Genomic DNA, 14945 nt, shown 5'->3' on the forward strand with positions numbered 1-14945 from the left:
AAACTGCTTCAATAATTTGCCAGAAATAGTGAATCCCTGGTAGCAAAGTTCTTTCTGAAACGTATCTTGCAGGATAGTAAATCCAGCTATTCAATGGCAGTGATGATGGCTTTGGGGACAAATTAATAGTAAGAGATATTCTACATCGTTTTTTCAAAAAAACTTGGAATGTGGAAAATACTGAGAAGTACCATAGGCATGTTTTGGTAGCAAAACTAAAGCCATTTTCAATTGAATGTACAGTGTATTTGCATAATTATTTGTGGGATTCCCTCCTAGGGTAGAATAATGTGCATAGTTCAGGATGTGTCATTCTTTAGCAAGACTTTACCCTTAATCTGTCTTCTGGTTCTTTCTCCAAAAACCTGAAGCTTTATGCTTGCTGCAGTTGTCTAGATTTATATTTTTAGGTAGCTCATTTATTATTATTATTAATTATATTCGCAATAGGTCTTTTCCACCAGTGTTTTTATTGAAATTAATAGTCAAGATATGCTGTATTATTTACTTTCACCTTGTCTGTCTATGGTAACAAAGTACCCTATATTTATAGAGCCCTCACTATTAAAATGTTTCTAGAAACTAATGCATTTTAATTTTAACATCATGAAAAATGTTTTGGAAATCTGGATTTTTTCCTCGAGATATACTGTCTTCACTTTTACCAATCACTAACTTGCAGAGATTTTCTTTTGCTTTTAATATTTGTTGCTTTAACTGATTTGGTCATTGAAATGAAATTGTCAGATGTACTTTTTTCTCTTTTTTCTACAAAGTTCAGAGGAAAAAATAGGCTTCAGAAAGAGTTGTTCTCTCTAATTTGTTTCCAATTTAATTTAATTTATTAGTGTCCAAACTTCCTATGTCAGCTGTTGCCTCTTGTAGCCTCATATTTTAAGGAAAATTGTGTTAGAATATGATAAGCATCATCCTGAAATGTATAGACACCTTAGTGATAGCAAGTTAAAAACATCTGACAGATGTTTGTTCCAGTTGATTAGTAGACTAAAAATTAGAAGAGTTGTAGCACTGTGTAGCAGCAACACTTCCAATCTCTTTCAAGGCTCTGCCACTTGCTCTCTCTGTAACCTTGGAGAAATCATTTAACCTATCTGACTAAATTTCCTCATCTATAAAATGGTGATAATAGTTCTCACCTCCTACAATAGTTGTGAAGATTAAAAGAATAAAAAAATGTAATGTGCTAACTACAATGCCTGGCATGTAGTGAGTGTTCATTGTCATTATTATTATATTAATTTTAAGACCTGTTAGTAACTTCCAGTAGTTTACAATTTCTTCCAGAATTGATTGTGCTAGTTTGAGAGGAGAAATCTGTCCTCGATCCCTTTATTTAACTCCAAGATTGTTACTGAATGAGGTGAGAGGACTCTGTTCTAATTCTTCTCTTTGCAAAGGTGATAAGGATAGGCTGCCCCTTAAATCTGAGACCTAAACTTTAGTTCTTCTTAGAGGACTCGTTCTATTCTAGCCTTTGGCTATTTTCTTTTCTTACTCAAAGTCACTGGATGGGTTGTTGTGGGTTTTCTTGTTTTGGTTTTTTCATTCTTCTCAGATAATCTACTGATCCATAATAGTCATTCATGTGGTAGATAATACTGTTTTAAATAATTCAGCTTATCTCAAAAATAGATGCTTAGACTTTCTCTGTATATAACACTGGAATTTAAAATCCTCATAGTTATCACTCAGCTGAACAGTTAGTGTAATTTGACATTAATCTAAGCTTGCCATGCCCAGTTTGCCCCTTATCAAAGGTAGAAAGTAAAATATTGGAAGGCAGTATGTTGAATTTCTAGACTAATCTTCATTCCAATCTACGAATACTTCACTCCACCCCTGGTATTTCTGGTAACATATATAATGAATGCCATCTTCTGGTTATGCATGAGTCCCCTGAACTTCAGATCCATTGACAAATAATTGCAAATCTGTAGTTTATAGCAATCTGATCCTTGAGTAGGGTTCCATACACCTTCAATGACTTTTTAAACAAAATGCTTCTTTTTAAATAATAGCTCACAAGTCAAATTGTACAAATCAGAGTTTCTTTGACATTGTGAATTTAGCCCTGATGCATATTCTGTGCTAACCAAGCCAATACAAATTACCACACAGTTATATTTAGTATGTATAGCTTAACAAAAAATTTGTTTACAAATTAGCTAAGTTTATTTTTGAAGTGCGTATGTCACATGTAGAAGAAAAATAGATTAAATTGTCTTGTTTCTGATATTAGAGAGGAAAGACAAAAAATTCTGGGAAAAGATGATTAACATGCTTATCAATTCTCACAGAAGGTCAATTAAATCCTTTCACACCCTTCAGTTAATACTGAATCTTGGAATTCAAACCAAATTTGTATTTGTTAGGTATTTCTCAGAACACTGAGAAATAAAAATGAAACATTCAAAGTAGAATTTTTTTTCATAGTTAGGTAACTTAATTTGGAGTTCTTATACCCTGTAATCACTTTTAAAAGCTGCACTTCTTATATAATAACTGCCCTGATCAAAGAGCTTTCTAAGCTGCCTTTCTGTGGTGATGAGGGCCCCCTGGGCTTCTCACTCCAGCTAGGGAGATTCTCTGTTCCCTGTTAGAAGGTAAAATTACTCAGATTCATTTAGGATACCTTGATCTCTTTACCTTTAATCAATAGACCATTCGGATATTGTAAGGCATGATGGGCCCAAAGCATTTATTATGAGTGTTGAAGGTTATTTTGACCATGGACTGCCACACTTACAGCCTCCCCATCAGAAGAATGGGAGACCTTATTAGTCTCCGCAACTGGTGGAGACTTCTTTCCATTTTTCTCAGGTGACAGCCATCAGAACATTGTTTGTTGCTGGCTTGTCGTAATTTAAGTATGTTCTAACCAGAGTACTCATTATGGATTATCCACAGTAATTGAGGAAGTTCTTTTTGTCTTTTGACAACCTATACTAAAATAAAGTAGAAAAAGGATTTAAGCAATACCAGTCAAGGTATTCAAATAGCTTCATGGTTGCAGAAAATTATGTTTATTATCATGTAATTTTCCCCCTCTGAAACTTTTAGACTGTGGAAATCTCATGCTGTAGACATGAGATTTGTTTTCCCATATGTCTTTTTAAAAAATCACTCTGGTGTTTTGGGTGCTTTTCTACCACATATCCCTTATGTCTTGAAGGGCTTATTCTTGGCACAGTCTTGAAGGTTGGTTTTTTGTTTTTTATTTATGAGAAATAATCCCAACACCTGGGGCTATTATTCACCCTTGTTTTTTTTGTGTTTTTCTTGAGGAAGATTAGCCCTGAGCTAACTACTGCCAATCCGCCTCTTTTTGCTGAGGAAGACTGGCCCTGAGCTAACATCCATGCCCATATTCCTCTATTTTATACGTGGGACGCCTATCACAGCATGGCTTTTGCCAAGTGGTGCCATGTCCGCACCCGGGATCCGAACCGGCGAACCCCAGACCGCTGAGAAGTGGAACATGTGAACTTAACTGCTGTGCCACCGGGCCAGCCCCTCACCCTTGTTATTATTTTGAAAATAATAATAAGGAAGTGACTACAGAAATGCCAAATTCCTGCCTTTGTATAGTATTCTCCCTTCTAAATAACTCTATCTTTCCTGACAAAAAGAGTAAAATGAGCCCCCTCCTAATATGTATTATAGTAAATTCAGCCCATACTGAGTTAGTGGAAAGGTAGAAAAATGGACTGTCATGTAACCAGCTCTCTTGTAAACAGAATCGTTAACTCTTTTGTTATTGTTAATCATTTCTGCCACCTATCCCTCTTGGCCTGCTTAATTCCTGTCTCTGGGGACGGTCTCATGCTGCACCCTTTTTCACTGGCCATCAGGATTAGAGGCACACCTCCAGGAGTGCCGATAGGCAGTTCTCATGATTCAGAGCAGGAGGGCCTCATCCTAGAGTAGAGAGTATTCCTCTAAATCAGATAAGCAAACAGGAAAAAATATTCCTAACTACCTACCAACTGGTAAGTAAGTTTTCCCTGGCTCTCCTTCCTAATATTAAGGCACTGTTGATCAAAATACAGTGACAATATCTCAGTGGTTTAGAAAATTCTGTCTTCCAAAATTTCTGAACAGGCTAATCCATGAAACTTTCCCTAAGAAGCCCAGTTATGACTTTGTAAAGATCTTTCATGTTTCCTATTCTCTTTTACATTCATCCAAGGTACAAAGATTAATTGCATGAGGTTCCCTCCATTTTTATTTTGTAATTCTATACTTCTGGCCCTTCCCCTCCCAAAAGGCTACTTCATATATCCAGCAAAATGTTGTAAGATGTCTACCCTCCTCCACCCACGACAGAGTCGATCATCTATGACACCTGCTTAGTCTCCTGAGTCTGCTACTGACTGTAATTCCCCTTATTGGCAACACCACTCACCAGGTCAGCTCTACAGATTCTTTTTAGCCTAATTCAGTCCATTTTTTTCCAATAAATGTGTATATCAAGATAACTACATCACTATATGTTTGCAGTTTAATAAGCTTCTGTTTAAAAAACGTTCTTGAGCAAACATAGATCAATTTTTTAGTTGTAAGAGACTGGTTTCAACCTAGTTACTTATGGGCATGAGAGCTTACGTATCTTAAGCTCACATTATAGATTGTCTGCTTTAAGTATCAGTTTTAGAGATGGGGGCTCTATTCTTGGAACTGAACCCCCTTACTGTTGTTGATACCTATTTTTCTTAAACTGATTTTTTAAATTTACTTTAGTAGAAACATTACTCACAACATTATAAAAAAGGTATGCAGCGATCACTCTCCTTCCCATCCTCATCTCCCAGCTGTCCGGTTCCCACGCTGTCCTCTCCCAGAGGGAACCATTGTTCTTAGTTTGTAATGTGTCCTTCCAGAAATTTGTTATGTAAACTACTGGAAAAAACAAAAAGAGAATATTATTTTTCTTCTTTTTTACACAAAAAATAGCATATCCACATTCTACAACCTTTTTTTCACCTAATATATCTTTGATATTTTTCCACACCACTATATAGGGAGCTACCCCACTCTTTTCTTATAAGCTACCAAATATTCCATTGTATGGAAGTACCATAATTTCTATAACCACTCCTTCATTGAGGGATATTTTTTAAATTTTGCTGTTATAAATAATACTGTAATGAATGACCTTGTACATTTTGTGCAAGCATATCTGTAGGATAAATTCTCAAAATTAGAAAGTGTTTGATCTAATCTGAGAATGATAATCTCAAGATTATGTAAAGTGCTAGTCTGCAGAAGGAAAGGGACACCATTTTACACTTTGCTCCTCAGTCTTTTTACCCATATTCTTTTGCTCAGTCTTTCAGACTTCTAATTTCTACTGCCCTATTTTTGTATCAGGTTTGTCTCTTCTTGACTGTAAGATCATTTCAGCAATCTCAAAGCTAATTCTTGGCTGCTTTCAGTATCCTCTTTCCAGAAATCTTAGAGTAGTTGACCTCATAAGCATAAGAATTTCATTGAGAATTGGGTGATTTTTTTTTCACACCCATCCCATGGGAGACATTAAATGAATATATCTAAAGGGCAGTTAAGTTTTGCAAGGTGTCTGTGATTTATGTTACTTTAGTAAAAGCGCACCATTTTTTCCATTTGATACTACGAAGCACTTATTTCAAGATCTCATATAGCAGTACAATGCAGTCCTCTGCTTGACACTCAAAATTTCATACACACACACACGCCTTTTGTTTGTTTGCTTGTTTTTGGTGGGAAAGGTTAAGCTATAGTTTCAGCCCAAATTCAAAGAATCAGAAATTTCCTTTGAAACGGAGGGGTTTTTATTGCTCTGTGAAATTCATCAAATTAAATTAAAAGATTCTGGATTTTATTTGATTTTGCTCATAACAAATTTTTGACACCTCCTTTTCCCCTTTCCTCAATATTTGAGATTTTTTCTATTGTGCATGATAGAGGAATGCTGCTAAGCTTGCAAGTAATTAACTTGAAATTGTTTTGAATAATTCTGCTTTTTTGGCTTTTTGTACCTAATCAGAATTGATGTGACTGAAGTGCAAATCTTCATAATAATCATGCATTTGCTGGCAGTGATTGGAGGACCACCTTTTTGGCAATCTATGGTAACTTTGTTCACGTTGTGTATCCCATGTAATGCATGTTGTCTTTTGCTTGTGTTTTCTAATACAAGATAATCTAGTTAAAGGGTGATATGTAAAGTTATTTTATTCCTTCTGAAAATGGAAAGTCACAGCCATGGTGAGACACTAACTTCTTTTAGGGCAGGGTGAACTTTGGACTTGGAGTTACGTGGTACATTAAGTCCATTCCAGGGCTACTTTTGAAACAAAAACAGAACATATGTTTTGTGTATTGCTTCCCCAAAAGAATATATCCTCTTGGAATGTCTTGGAACATCTTCCATGATAGCACTCTTTAAAAAACAAAAAAAGAATATCATCACTTTGAAGGGGGCCCACATATAATTCCCCTCATGATTATTTTCACTGACATTTGATTCTTTTAAATGTAATAGTTGATTAAATGTGTATTAAACCATGAGACACCTTCTGGAATCCGTTAAAACAAATGGTGAGTGGTATAGCAGATGGTGAGTGTTACTACAGGGAAGTTTCAGAATTCAATTAGTTAGAACTGAAGACTTCATATGTAGTGTAATTTATTTGTATCTCATTCTTAAACTGAAAGACTTAAGAAGTGCCCTTACACTTAAGTAATTCAAACCTGGTGATTTTCCTTAAACACCTGGTGGATACTGTAAATATGTTACATTGTATTTTGATGGAATTAGCTTATATTAAATGTATTTACAAACAGGCATTCCCACGTTCTTGGGAAGAAAGTATCTAATCTCAAAATGATGCTTTCTATTTCTGCTGAAATTTACAAAGCCTGTAAGAACCTTTTATTATGCTGGTGAGAAAACTAGTGTAACAGTTTAGGAACTGATATTCTGCATTAATCCAAACTACTAAACCAAAACATGTGTCTGTTATAGTCTGGTAAATCTGAGAATTTAACGGTTTTTTTCCATCTCTAATCCTTTTAAAATGAATTACATTAGTTCGATGATATTTGGATGTATAATTTCATGGTATGAACCCAGAAGGTTTTCCGTTGGCTCTAGGGCGGACACCATGACTCAAAGGAGTTCTTATTCTTCCCAGTCTCAAAGATGCCGAAACTGGGTAGCCCTGAAATAAAGGTGTTTTCAGTACAACTGTCTGGCTGTTTCTATAGAGTGGATGTACTTGACTATCTTGGATGAATTCCAGGATGAGGACAGAAAGGGAAAGACTGGGAACGACAGAATGTACCCACTCTCTTTGAGCTTGGGTAGGAGGTAAAAATGGCAACACTTTTAGTGCTTTTTATAAGTGGATCAGTTGGGGCCGATTTTTAAGGGATCACCTGGTGAGACGTGGGATTCCTCCGACACCAGCTTTCCCTTTACTTTGCCTCAGATTTTCTTGTAGCTAACTTCCTGTTTCCTTCTTAATATGGGGACAAGATGTGTCTTCATACTCTCTCAAGCAGTAATTCTACAGAGAGAGTAAGAGAAAGGCAAAAGATCTTAATCTTCATTCAGCAAGTGTATATTGAGCACCTACAATATCCAGGGCTCTAGAGAGAATATAAAAATCAATTCAAACAAAATCCTACACTCAGGAGCTTATGCTTTGGTGTATATAGCTATAATATGTGACAGAAGTGAAGAGGGCCCTTGGAATGTTTATGACAATTTGCTCCTCAGTCTGTAGCTTGCTTACTTTGTGGTCCAATCCATTTACTAATTAATTTGCCTGGCTTTTCTAATGTTTCTAGGGTTTTTTGTGGGGTTTTTTTGAGGAAGATTAGCCCCGAGCTAACATCTTCTGCCAGTCCTCCTCTTTCTGCTGAGGAAGACTGGCCCTGAGCTAACATCTGTGTCCATCTTCCTCTACTTTATATGTGGGACGCCTGCCACAGCATGGCTTGATGAGCAGTGCCATGTCTGCACCCAGGGTCCGAACCGGGAAACCTGGGCCACCAAAGTGGAACATGCGAACTTAACCACTGCACCACCAGGCTGGCCCCTAATATTTCGGTTTATTCTTTCTTCTTTCAAAGGGCAGCAGTTCCCGTGATCCTAAAGCATTTTCACCAAATTTTAAATAGAGTTGTGACACTATTCAGTTCGGTTGTGGCAGAGATTACTGCTACACCAGAGTTAGCACTCATTCCGTACCCTGGCCCTAATACAGGCATCCCCTGTAATGGATTAATACTTTGCTTGTTTTGAAATCTGAGGGCGTGTAGTATTTCCCCCTTTGCCAGACAGGTCCTTTGTCTCTGGAGGGAAAAGGAAACTAGACGAAGTATTGAGTTTCAGCCAGGTGCATCAGATTTAGATTGTAGTATCCCTAGTTTTCTGAACTGGAGGAGAAAAATCTGTTGGAGTTTAAAGCAACCATGGTGTTGATTTTCTCCTTTATTGAAAACTAGTTTTGAATTTGGGCTATAGGGTTTGGAGATGAATTAGGGAGGGAAAAAGACCATTTAGGATGCTCCATAAATGGGCTTGATTTTTGAGATTGATTTTTAAGTTGTTCTGGGCTTGATTTTTAAGTTGACCTATTTCACTTTAGAATATTAAACACTGCCACAGTGCAACTTGAAATTTGAAGTTGATTTCAGTTTGTTTTGAGCTGTAGTTTTGCAAGAGGTCATAGAGTTGTGTAAACAAACTGAGTTCTTGAGAGTTTTGAAGAAATAGAGTATCTAAACATTAAGATTTATGTCTCTACCACTTTTACTGGGATTTTATACATGCAAAACATGTCACATTTGCTATTTGATTTTAAAAGTGTAGGCACATGGCAGCGCTAAAAAAGTACAAACAGCCCTAATTAAAATATTTTCATTATAAGAACTCATTAAACCATTGTGGGCTTTTGGAATCTTGTTCCTATAGTCATTTGTTTCTATTACTAGAATATATCATTTTACTATTGATTTCTTTCCATTCCATATTGGACAAAATTTAAGGTTCAGAAAAGCTAAAGGAAAGCTACAAAAAGGAAGAGAATCTTAAATGATTTTAAAAATTTTGTACAAATTAATTTAATTTGAAATAATGGATATTGCGCTTGCAAGATTCAATACATGACCTCAATCCACTCAGAACCCCTTTAGGTAAATCAACCCATATTTTCAATATACTCTAAAAATATATTATTTACTTCTTTTGAAAAGTAAACTTATATGTTAAAACTTTGGATACACAATTGTAGAGCTGTACCTGCTTGGATGTGCTGGACGTGTTTTTCCCTGCATATGAATGCCTTCTTGGTTGCCCTCTGCTTTTACTCGCTGCCTGTATCCTAACAGTTTGGAGATGGGAACACTTCTGAATAGAACTTTTGTCTTCCATTCTCTAGTTTACAGATTTTTTTAATCTAGTTGCAAATATTTTTAGTCTTTTTATGCTCCACTCTTTCTCTCTCATAACAATTAGAAACAAATTACAGATTTAGAGGTAGAGTTCAAAAACTGTACACAGAAAAAGACAAAGTATCCTTCTTTTATTAAAAAACCAGGAGACAGCCTGGTTCACTGCTGTCAAGTCTTCTAGGCTTCATTAGGTGAGCTTCACTGAGTTTGTGACACAAATTAGTAAAGTTGGATCAGTTTTGTTTTTTAAAGGTTGGTGTCAGAAGTGAGATTAATTTCTTTATAGCCTCATCTCTTGAGACTTGTTCTATTGCATGTGATGGAAAGGAGAGGAAAACTTCCATTACTTTAAGTATATACTAAACTAAAGGGAATGGAGAATATATCAGAATATGAATCAAATGTTCTGTTTTCTTATTTTAATTTGTATGTATTTTAATTGTTCTCTCTTTCTACCCGTTAAAGATTCCAGTGCTGAATATTCAAATGAAAATTTTTCCTGCACTTTGTACTGTAGCAGGGACCATATTTTCCTGTACAAATTACTTCCGTGTAATCTTCACCGGTGGTGTTGGAAAAAATGGATCAACAATAGCAGTAAGTATATCTTAAGATTTCCAATGATTGTTTATGCTAAGACTTCATTTTGTGGTCACTTTATTTTTCATTCAAATTGTATAAAATCACTTGTTTAGAGTCTCAAGTTAGTCTTTAAAAAAGGTAATGTCTAAAACTTCTCAGTTTTATTTATACATGCATACATTTATGTGCTTATATAGCATATTTTTCTGCATGGACACACACACAGACACATGCACTTTTATACACATATATTAAAAAAAGTATGACCTGCTTTGTAAAATAAGCCTGGCTTCTTGAGTAAAATCCTTAGTTTGTTGCCTAACCAGTCCATGCTGCTGCTTTTTATTAGTTGTTCTGGTATTCGGTTATAGAAACTGCTGGCCGTTAGGCATCATGAGGTTCTTAAAAGTTTGAGTTGATCTCTCTTACAGCAGATCCGTGTAGTATCTGATCCGTATTGAATACCATTAATTCCTCTCCCTTCTTTACTGTTTACAGGGAACAAGTGTCCTTTCTCCTTTTCTCCATATTGGATCAGTGATTACATTAGCTGCAATGATCTATAAGAAATCTGCAGTTCAGCTTTTTGAAAAGCATCCCTGTCTTTATATTCTGACATTTGGTTTTGTATCTGCTAAAATCACCAATAAGCTTGTGGTAAGCACCAAAATTTTTATTTGTTTTGTTTTTAACTTTCATCTTATTTTGGTTTTATGGCCATCGTTTGATTCCACAGCTTCCAAAGCAGTTCTAGACTTTACCCTCCTCTGCTCAGAATATTTTGATATCAACATGGGAGCTGTTTTTACTCTTCTGTGGAGCTACAATTTGAGATTACCAGAACCTTTACAATTCTTCTCCTTTCTATCCACAGTTTAATTTAGTTGTTTAGTTTATCTGCATTTGTCAATCTCAATTTCTACACTCAAATTAAGACTCTTTGTGCAAAGTCTCCTTTTGGGGACTTCGTTGATGTGGTATACGATGTATAGCTCTCACACACACCATGTTGTCAGCTTTTTAGTTTTGGAAATTCAACAAATATTGCTAAAGAATTCTTGAAACTTGGTATTTGAGCACAGTACTGACTGACTTGTAGCTCACAATTGCTGTAATATGAAAATGCCTACATCATTGATTCTCTTTTATTCATAGGTGGCACACATGACTAAAAGTGAAATGCATTTGCATGACACAGCATTCATAGGCCCAGCACTTTTGTTTCTGGACCAATATTTTAACAGCTTTATTGATGAATATATTGTACTTTGGATTGCTCTGGTAAGTATTGTACATTGTCCTATATCATAATTTGGAGGCTAGTTGTTTTCTTGTTTCAGAGGGCCAGTCCTTAGAGATAGATCATATAATTGTGATGATTTGGAAAGTCAGAAAACCACATTTATGGGACTTCGTGAGAGTTCCTTGTTTCTTTGTCTTTGAGCCATTTTTTGCATTATTCTTATTAGCCCTGCCTACATTAGGATTCATAAATTTCAGATTTCTGACTGTAAAGCAGGAGTTGGCAAACTACACCCTGTGGACCAATGGCCTGTTTTGTAAATAAAGTTTTATTGGAACACAGCATGGCCATTCATTTATGTGTTGTCTATAGCTGCTTTTATGCTTCAGTGGCACATTTGAGCAGTTGTGACAAAGACAGTATGGTGTGCAAAACCTAAAATATTTACTCTCTCTCTAGGAGTTTGTTGATCTTTGGTGTAAAGGAAAAATCTGTGAGTAAATTGAGTTATTAAATTATATGGAATTGAAGGTGAATCTGAAGAGAAGAAGTCAGAAGCCACTCCTCTTCACTTTCAGGAAGCTTAGGGATGGCCTAAGTAGGTCCTGAGAATCTAATAGTCTCTTTTCTTTCCAGGTCTTCTCTTTCTTTGATTTGATCCGCTACTGTGTCAGTGTTTGCAATCAGATTGCATCACATCTGCACATACATGTCTTCAGAATCAAGGTCTCTACAGCTCATTCTAATCATCACTAATAATGTAACTGGTGTTATATAGGAAACATGTTTTCTTCAGGAAAGAATCTGAACATATTAAGGAGAATGGGTGGATAAGAACAAATATAATTTATAATAATCAATGTTGTATAACTTTTATTCTTTGTTACTGGTAACACTCCTTATCTATCCTGTGGGAGAATGAGAATTGCAAGTCCCATCCTGTAAATTGTACATGTTGTCATACAGGATTTGGCCCAAGAAAGCATGCAGGAAAAAATGCCATGTGTTTGTAATTATCCTGGATTCAGAATAAAAATGTCATGGGGAGCAGATCCCCAGTGGTGGAGATTTCTAATGCAGAATATTTGCAGGTCACTAGATGGTTGCTTTATAATTTTAACAAATCATCATCTTTTAGTGACATCCTTGTTTAGTGTCTTCTCAGTCTTTCTTTATGAAGGAGCTCAGCTTGTGGCACAGATAGATCCCACTAGCTTGTGAGGTGGACCTAGTGATAAAGACCTCGAATTTGGATTGAAAGGTTTCCTGTCTTTACATTGTTGAGGAAGTAAGTCATTTTTTTATTGCTCAAGAAATGATCTCTCTCACGAGCTTGGGAAATCCTGTTAGCATGCGGAATAATATAACTTTGTCACTCCATTTTATTTTTTTAAATAAATACGTGATCTGAAAGCCAGCCTTTTTCTCACTTTCATTTAGTGGAAAGATAAGCTAAGTTTTAATGTCATTTTAAAAAATTTAAACAAAATTTATGTCCTTTAATAAGTAAGGAAATTCAGTCAGCTGCAGTGTCATTATGTGTCCTATGACTTTTCTATTTTGAATGACTTGTTTAGCTTAAAACATAGAAATATGTTCATTTTTCCTCTTGATAGGTTTTTTTGTTGTAGTTGTCACGTTCAGATTATGAGTCTTTAGGAATGTCAGACCCTTTCCCCAAATTTTCAATAAGAGAGGCCTGGGCCTCTTTAGGCAGTTATTGAAAATGTTCGGTCTTTTTTCTGGCTGCTCACTATCTATACTGCAATTTGAAATGAGAACCAGGTGTGTTCAGTAACTATAAACAAGATCCGTTTCCATTGTATGTAGATAGTTCAGTTGCTTGAATGAAGAGGCAGAGAGCAGAAAGGGTTTAAACTATTGGCTAAAATGAAGTATCTTATTATTGATTTTTATTTATACCTGTTTCCATAATCATGGATAAACAATAGCTGTATTGTCTTGCCTGCCAGCCAGAACTCTGCTTTCTTGCACTTTTAATGATCCCATTAGTCCCATGTAATCTGGATTAGCAATGGCAGTGAAATCTTTAATTTCTTTGCTAGACTGTAGCAGCAAAGGGAAATCTCTCATGACCTTTGCTTGCTAGCAACTTCTCCAGCATCTGGGGTGGAAAAGTACATACAGGAAAATGCTAGGGCAGATTCAAGTTTTGAAAGCAAGGACAAATGAGGAAAGAGAAGGAAGGATAATTCTACTTCTTTGGCACAGTTACATCTACTGTCTTATTTGATTATTACAAAAGACGCAGCAGATGTTAATTACCTTCAGTGGAAATTGAGGTCTGGAGAAGCTAAAAGGCATACCACTGTTAGACAGTTGCTGCTGTTCTGAATGGGGACTAGAATCTGGATCTTCTGAATCCTGGTCCAGTGTTCTCTCCTATACCCTACTAAGTTTTAGCAGACTAAAGCTGTAAACCGAGATGCTAGAACCTTTTTCAGCCTAAAAGGCTGAAATTTCCAGGTTGGAAGACACTCAGGTATTTGGTGTGACAGATACTGTCTATGGTGATGGTGGTAGAGGCCATCGGCTTCAGGTCAAGGGTGCATTTATAGTAAACTCCGCTGGCCATGATTCTTCTTGTGATCGTATACCTGGCTAGGTATCAAAATTACCTGAAGAAGCTTTAAAAACTACAGGCTCCCAGGTCCTATCTCTAGAGATGATTTGGTATGTTTGGGATGGGGCCTCAAAGTATTTTCATAAGCTTCCCAGGATTCCAGTCCTTGTCCTAAAACCTTTTTTGAGGTACAACTGGGTTTAGGAACCACTGCCATAATCTACCTAAAAAGGCGCAATGACTCTTAGAAGCTGTGAAGAATAGCAGTGTGGTTCGGGGTGGCATGTGGACGGCGGAGTATCTGCCACCTGCAGTATGTCTCTGTGCCCCAGAATCAAATTACATTGGCTTTAACTTCAATTTGGTAACCCCAGATCCCATACCCACTCCAAAAACATCTGTGTTCTTTGTATAGAATTCAGAGGCCTCTGAGGGCCACACTCATACACATACATTAAAAAGATGGAACTTTTGAAAAACAAGATGCTTCTAAAAGTTTCCCATCCCTTACAGTGTTTCACAGAAGCTACCAGTAGAGGTATGGAGGGAAGATAGACTCTTAAGATTCTGAGTCTCTTTTCTCAAAGGGAAAAATGTCAGTGCAGGGAGCTCTCCATCTTTAGCTAAAGAGTTGAACTGGGCTTCTCAGAATAACAAAATAGGATGACTAAACCTGAAGGTTCCAAACCTGAAGTGATGCAGACAGACCTATTTACGGAAGCAATGTAGCGTTCTTCACTGGCTTCTGTTAACTACAGTCCTAACCCTCAAGTTCCCCTAGACTGCAGGTGCCGCCCTCTGGCTAGCAGCCTTTCCTCCCTGGATTCTGGGAAGCACACCTGACTGGAACCAAGAACTGCTGCCCTGGCCCCAGTACTGTTGCTGCTTTTACCAGCATCCCCTCCTCTTCCTATCAGAAGTGGAGCTGCTGACCCCCGTAATGCTGCCACTCCAAACAGAACCCCAGAGTTGTGGCCCACTATGACCAGGGCTGCCTCCTCTAGTCCAGGTTATTCTCACATCGTATTGTCTTGTTTTCCTGATTCCCCCCGAACAGTGGAAGCCAAAGATACA

The 14945-nt window shown here is 36.8% G+C and overlaps 1 protein-coding gene across 2 annotated transcripts in view; it reads left to right on the forward strand.

Moving 5' to 3' along the window:
- The window catches only part of CEPT1 (choline/ethanolamine phosphotransferase 1), a 32620-nt gene extending 19916 nt beyond the window's left edge, over positions 1-12704 (forward strand). Inside the window, exons 5-9 of one of the 2 annotated variants that reach the window (XM_046645282.1) lie at positions 6047-6131; positions 9928-10059; positions 10543-10701; positions 11200-11325; positions 11924-12704. In XM_046645282.1, the coding sequence (XP_046501238.1) occupies positions 6047-6131; positions 9928-10059; positions 10543-10701; positions 11200-11325; positions 11924-12043 (622 nt within the window). In that variant the 3' untranslated portion in view covers positions 12044-12704. The remainder of the gene's footprint in view (positions 1-6046; positions 6132-9927; positions 10060-10542; positions 10702-11199; positions 11326-11923) is intronic. The other variant, XM_046645283.1, reaches the window with a different exon arrangement.
- Positions 12705-14945: the final 2241 nt, after the last annotated feature.

The sequence above is a fragment of the Equus quagga genome, chromosome 18, assembly GCF_021613505.1.
Source record: "Equus quagga isolate Etosha38 chromosome 18, UCLA_HA_Equagga_1.0, whole genome shotgun sequence".
Taxonomy (NCBI): Eukaryota; Metazoa; Chordata; class Mammalia; order Perissodactyla; family Equidae; genus Equus; species Equus quagga.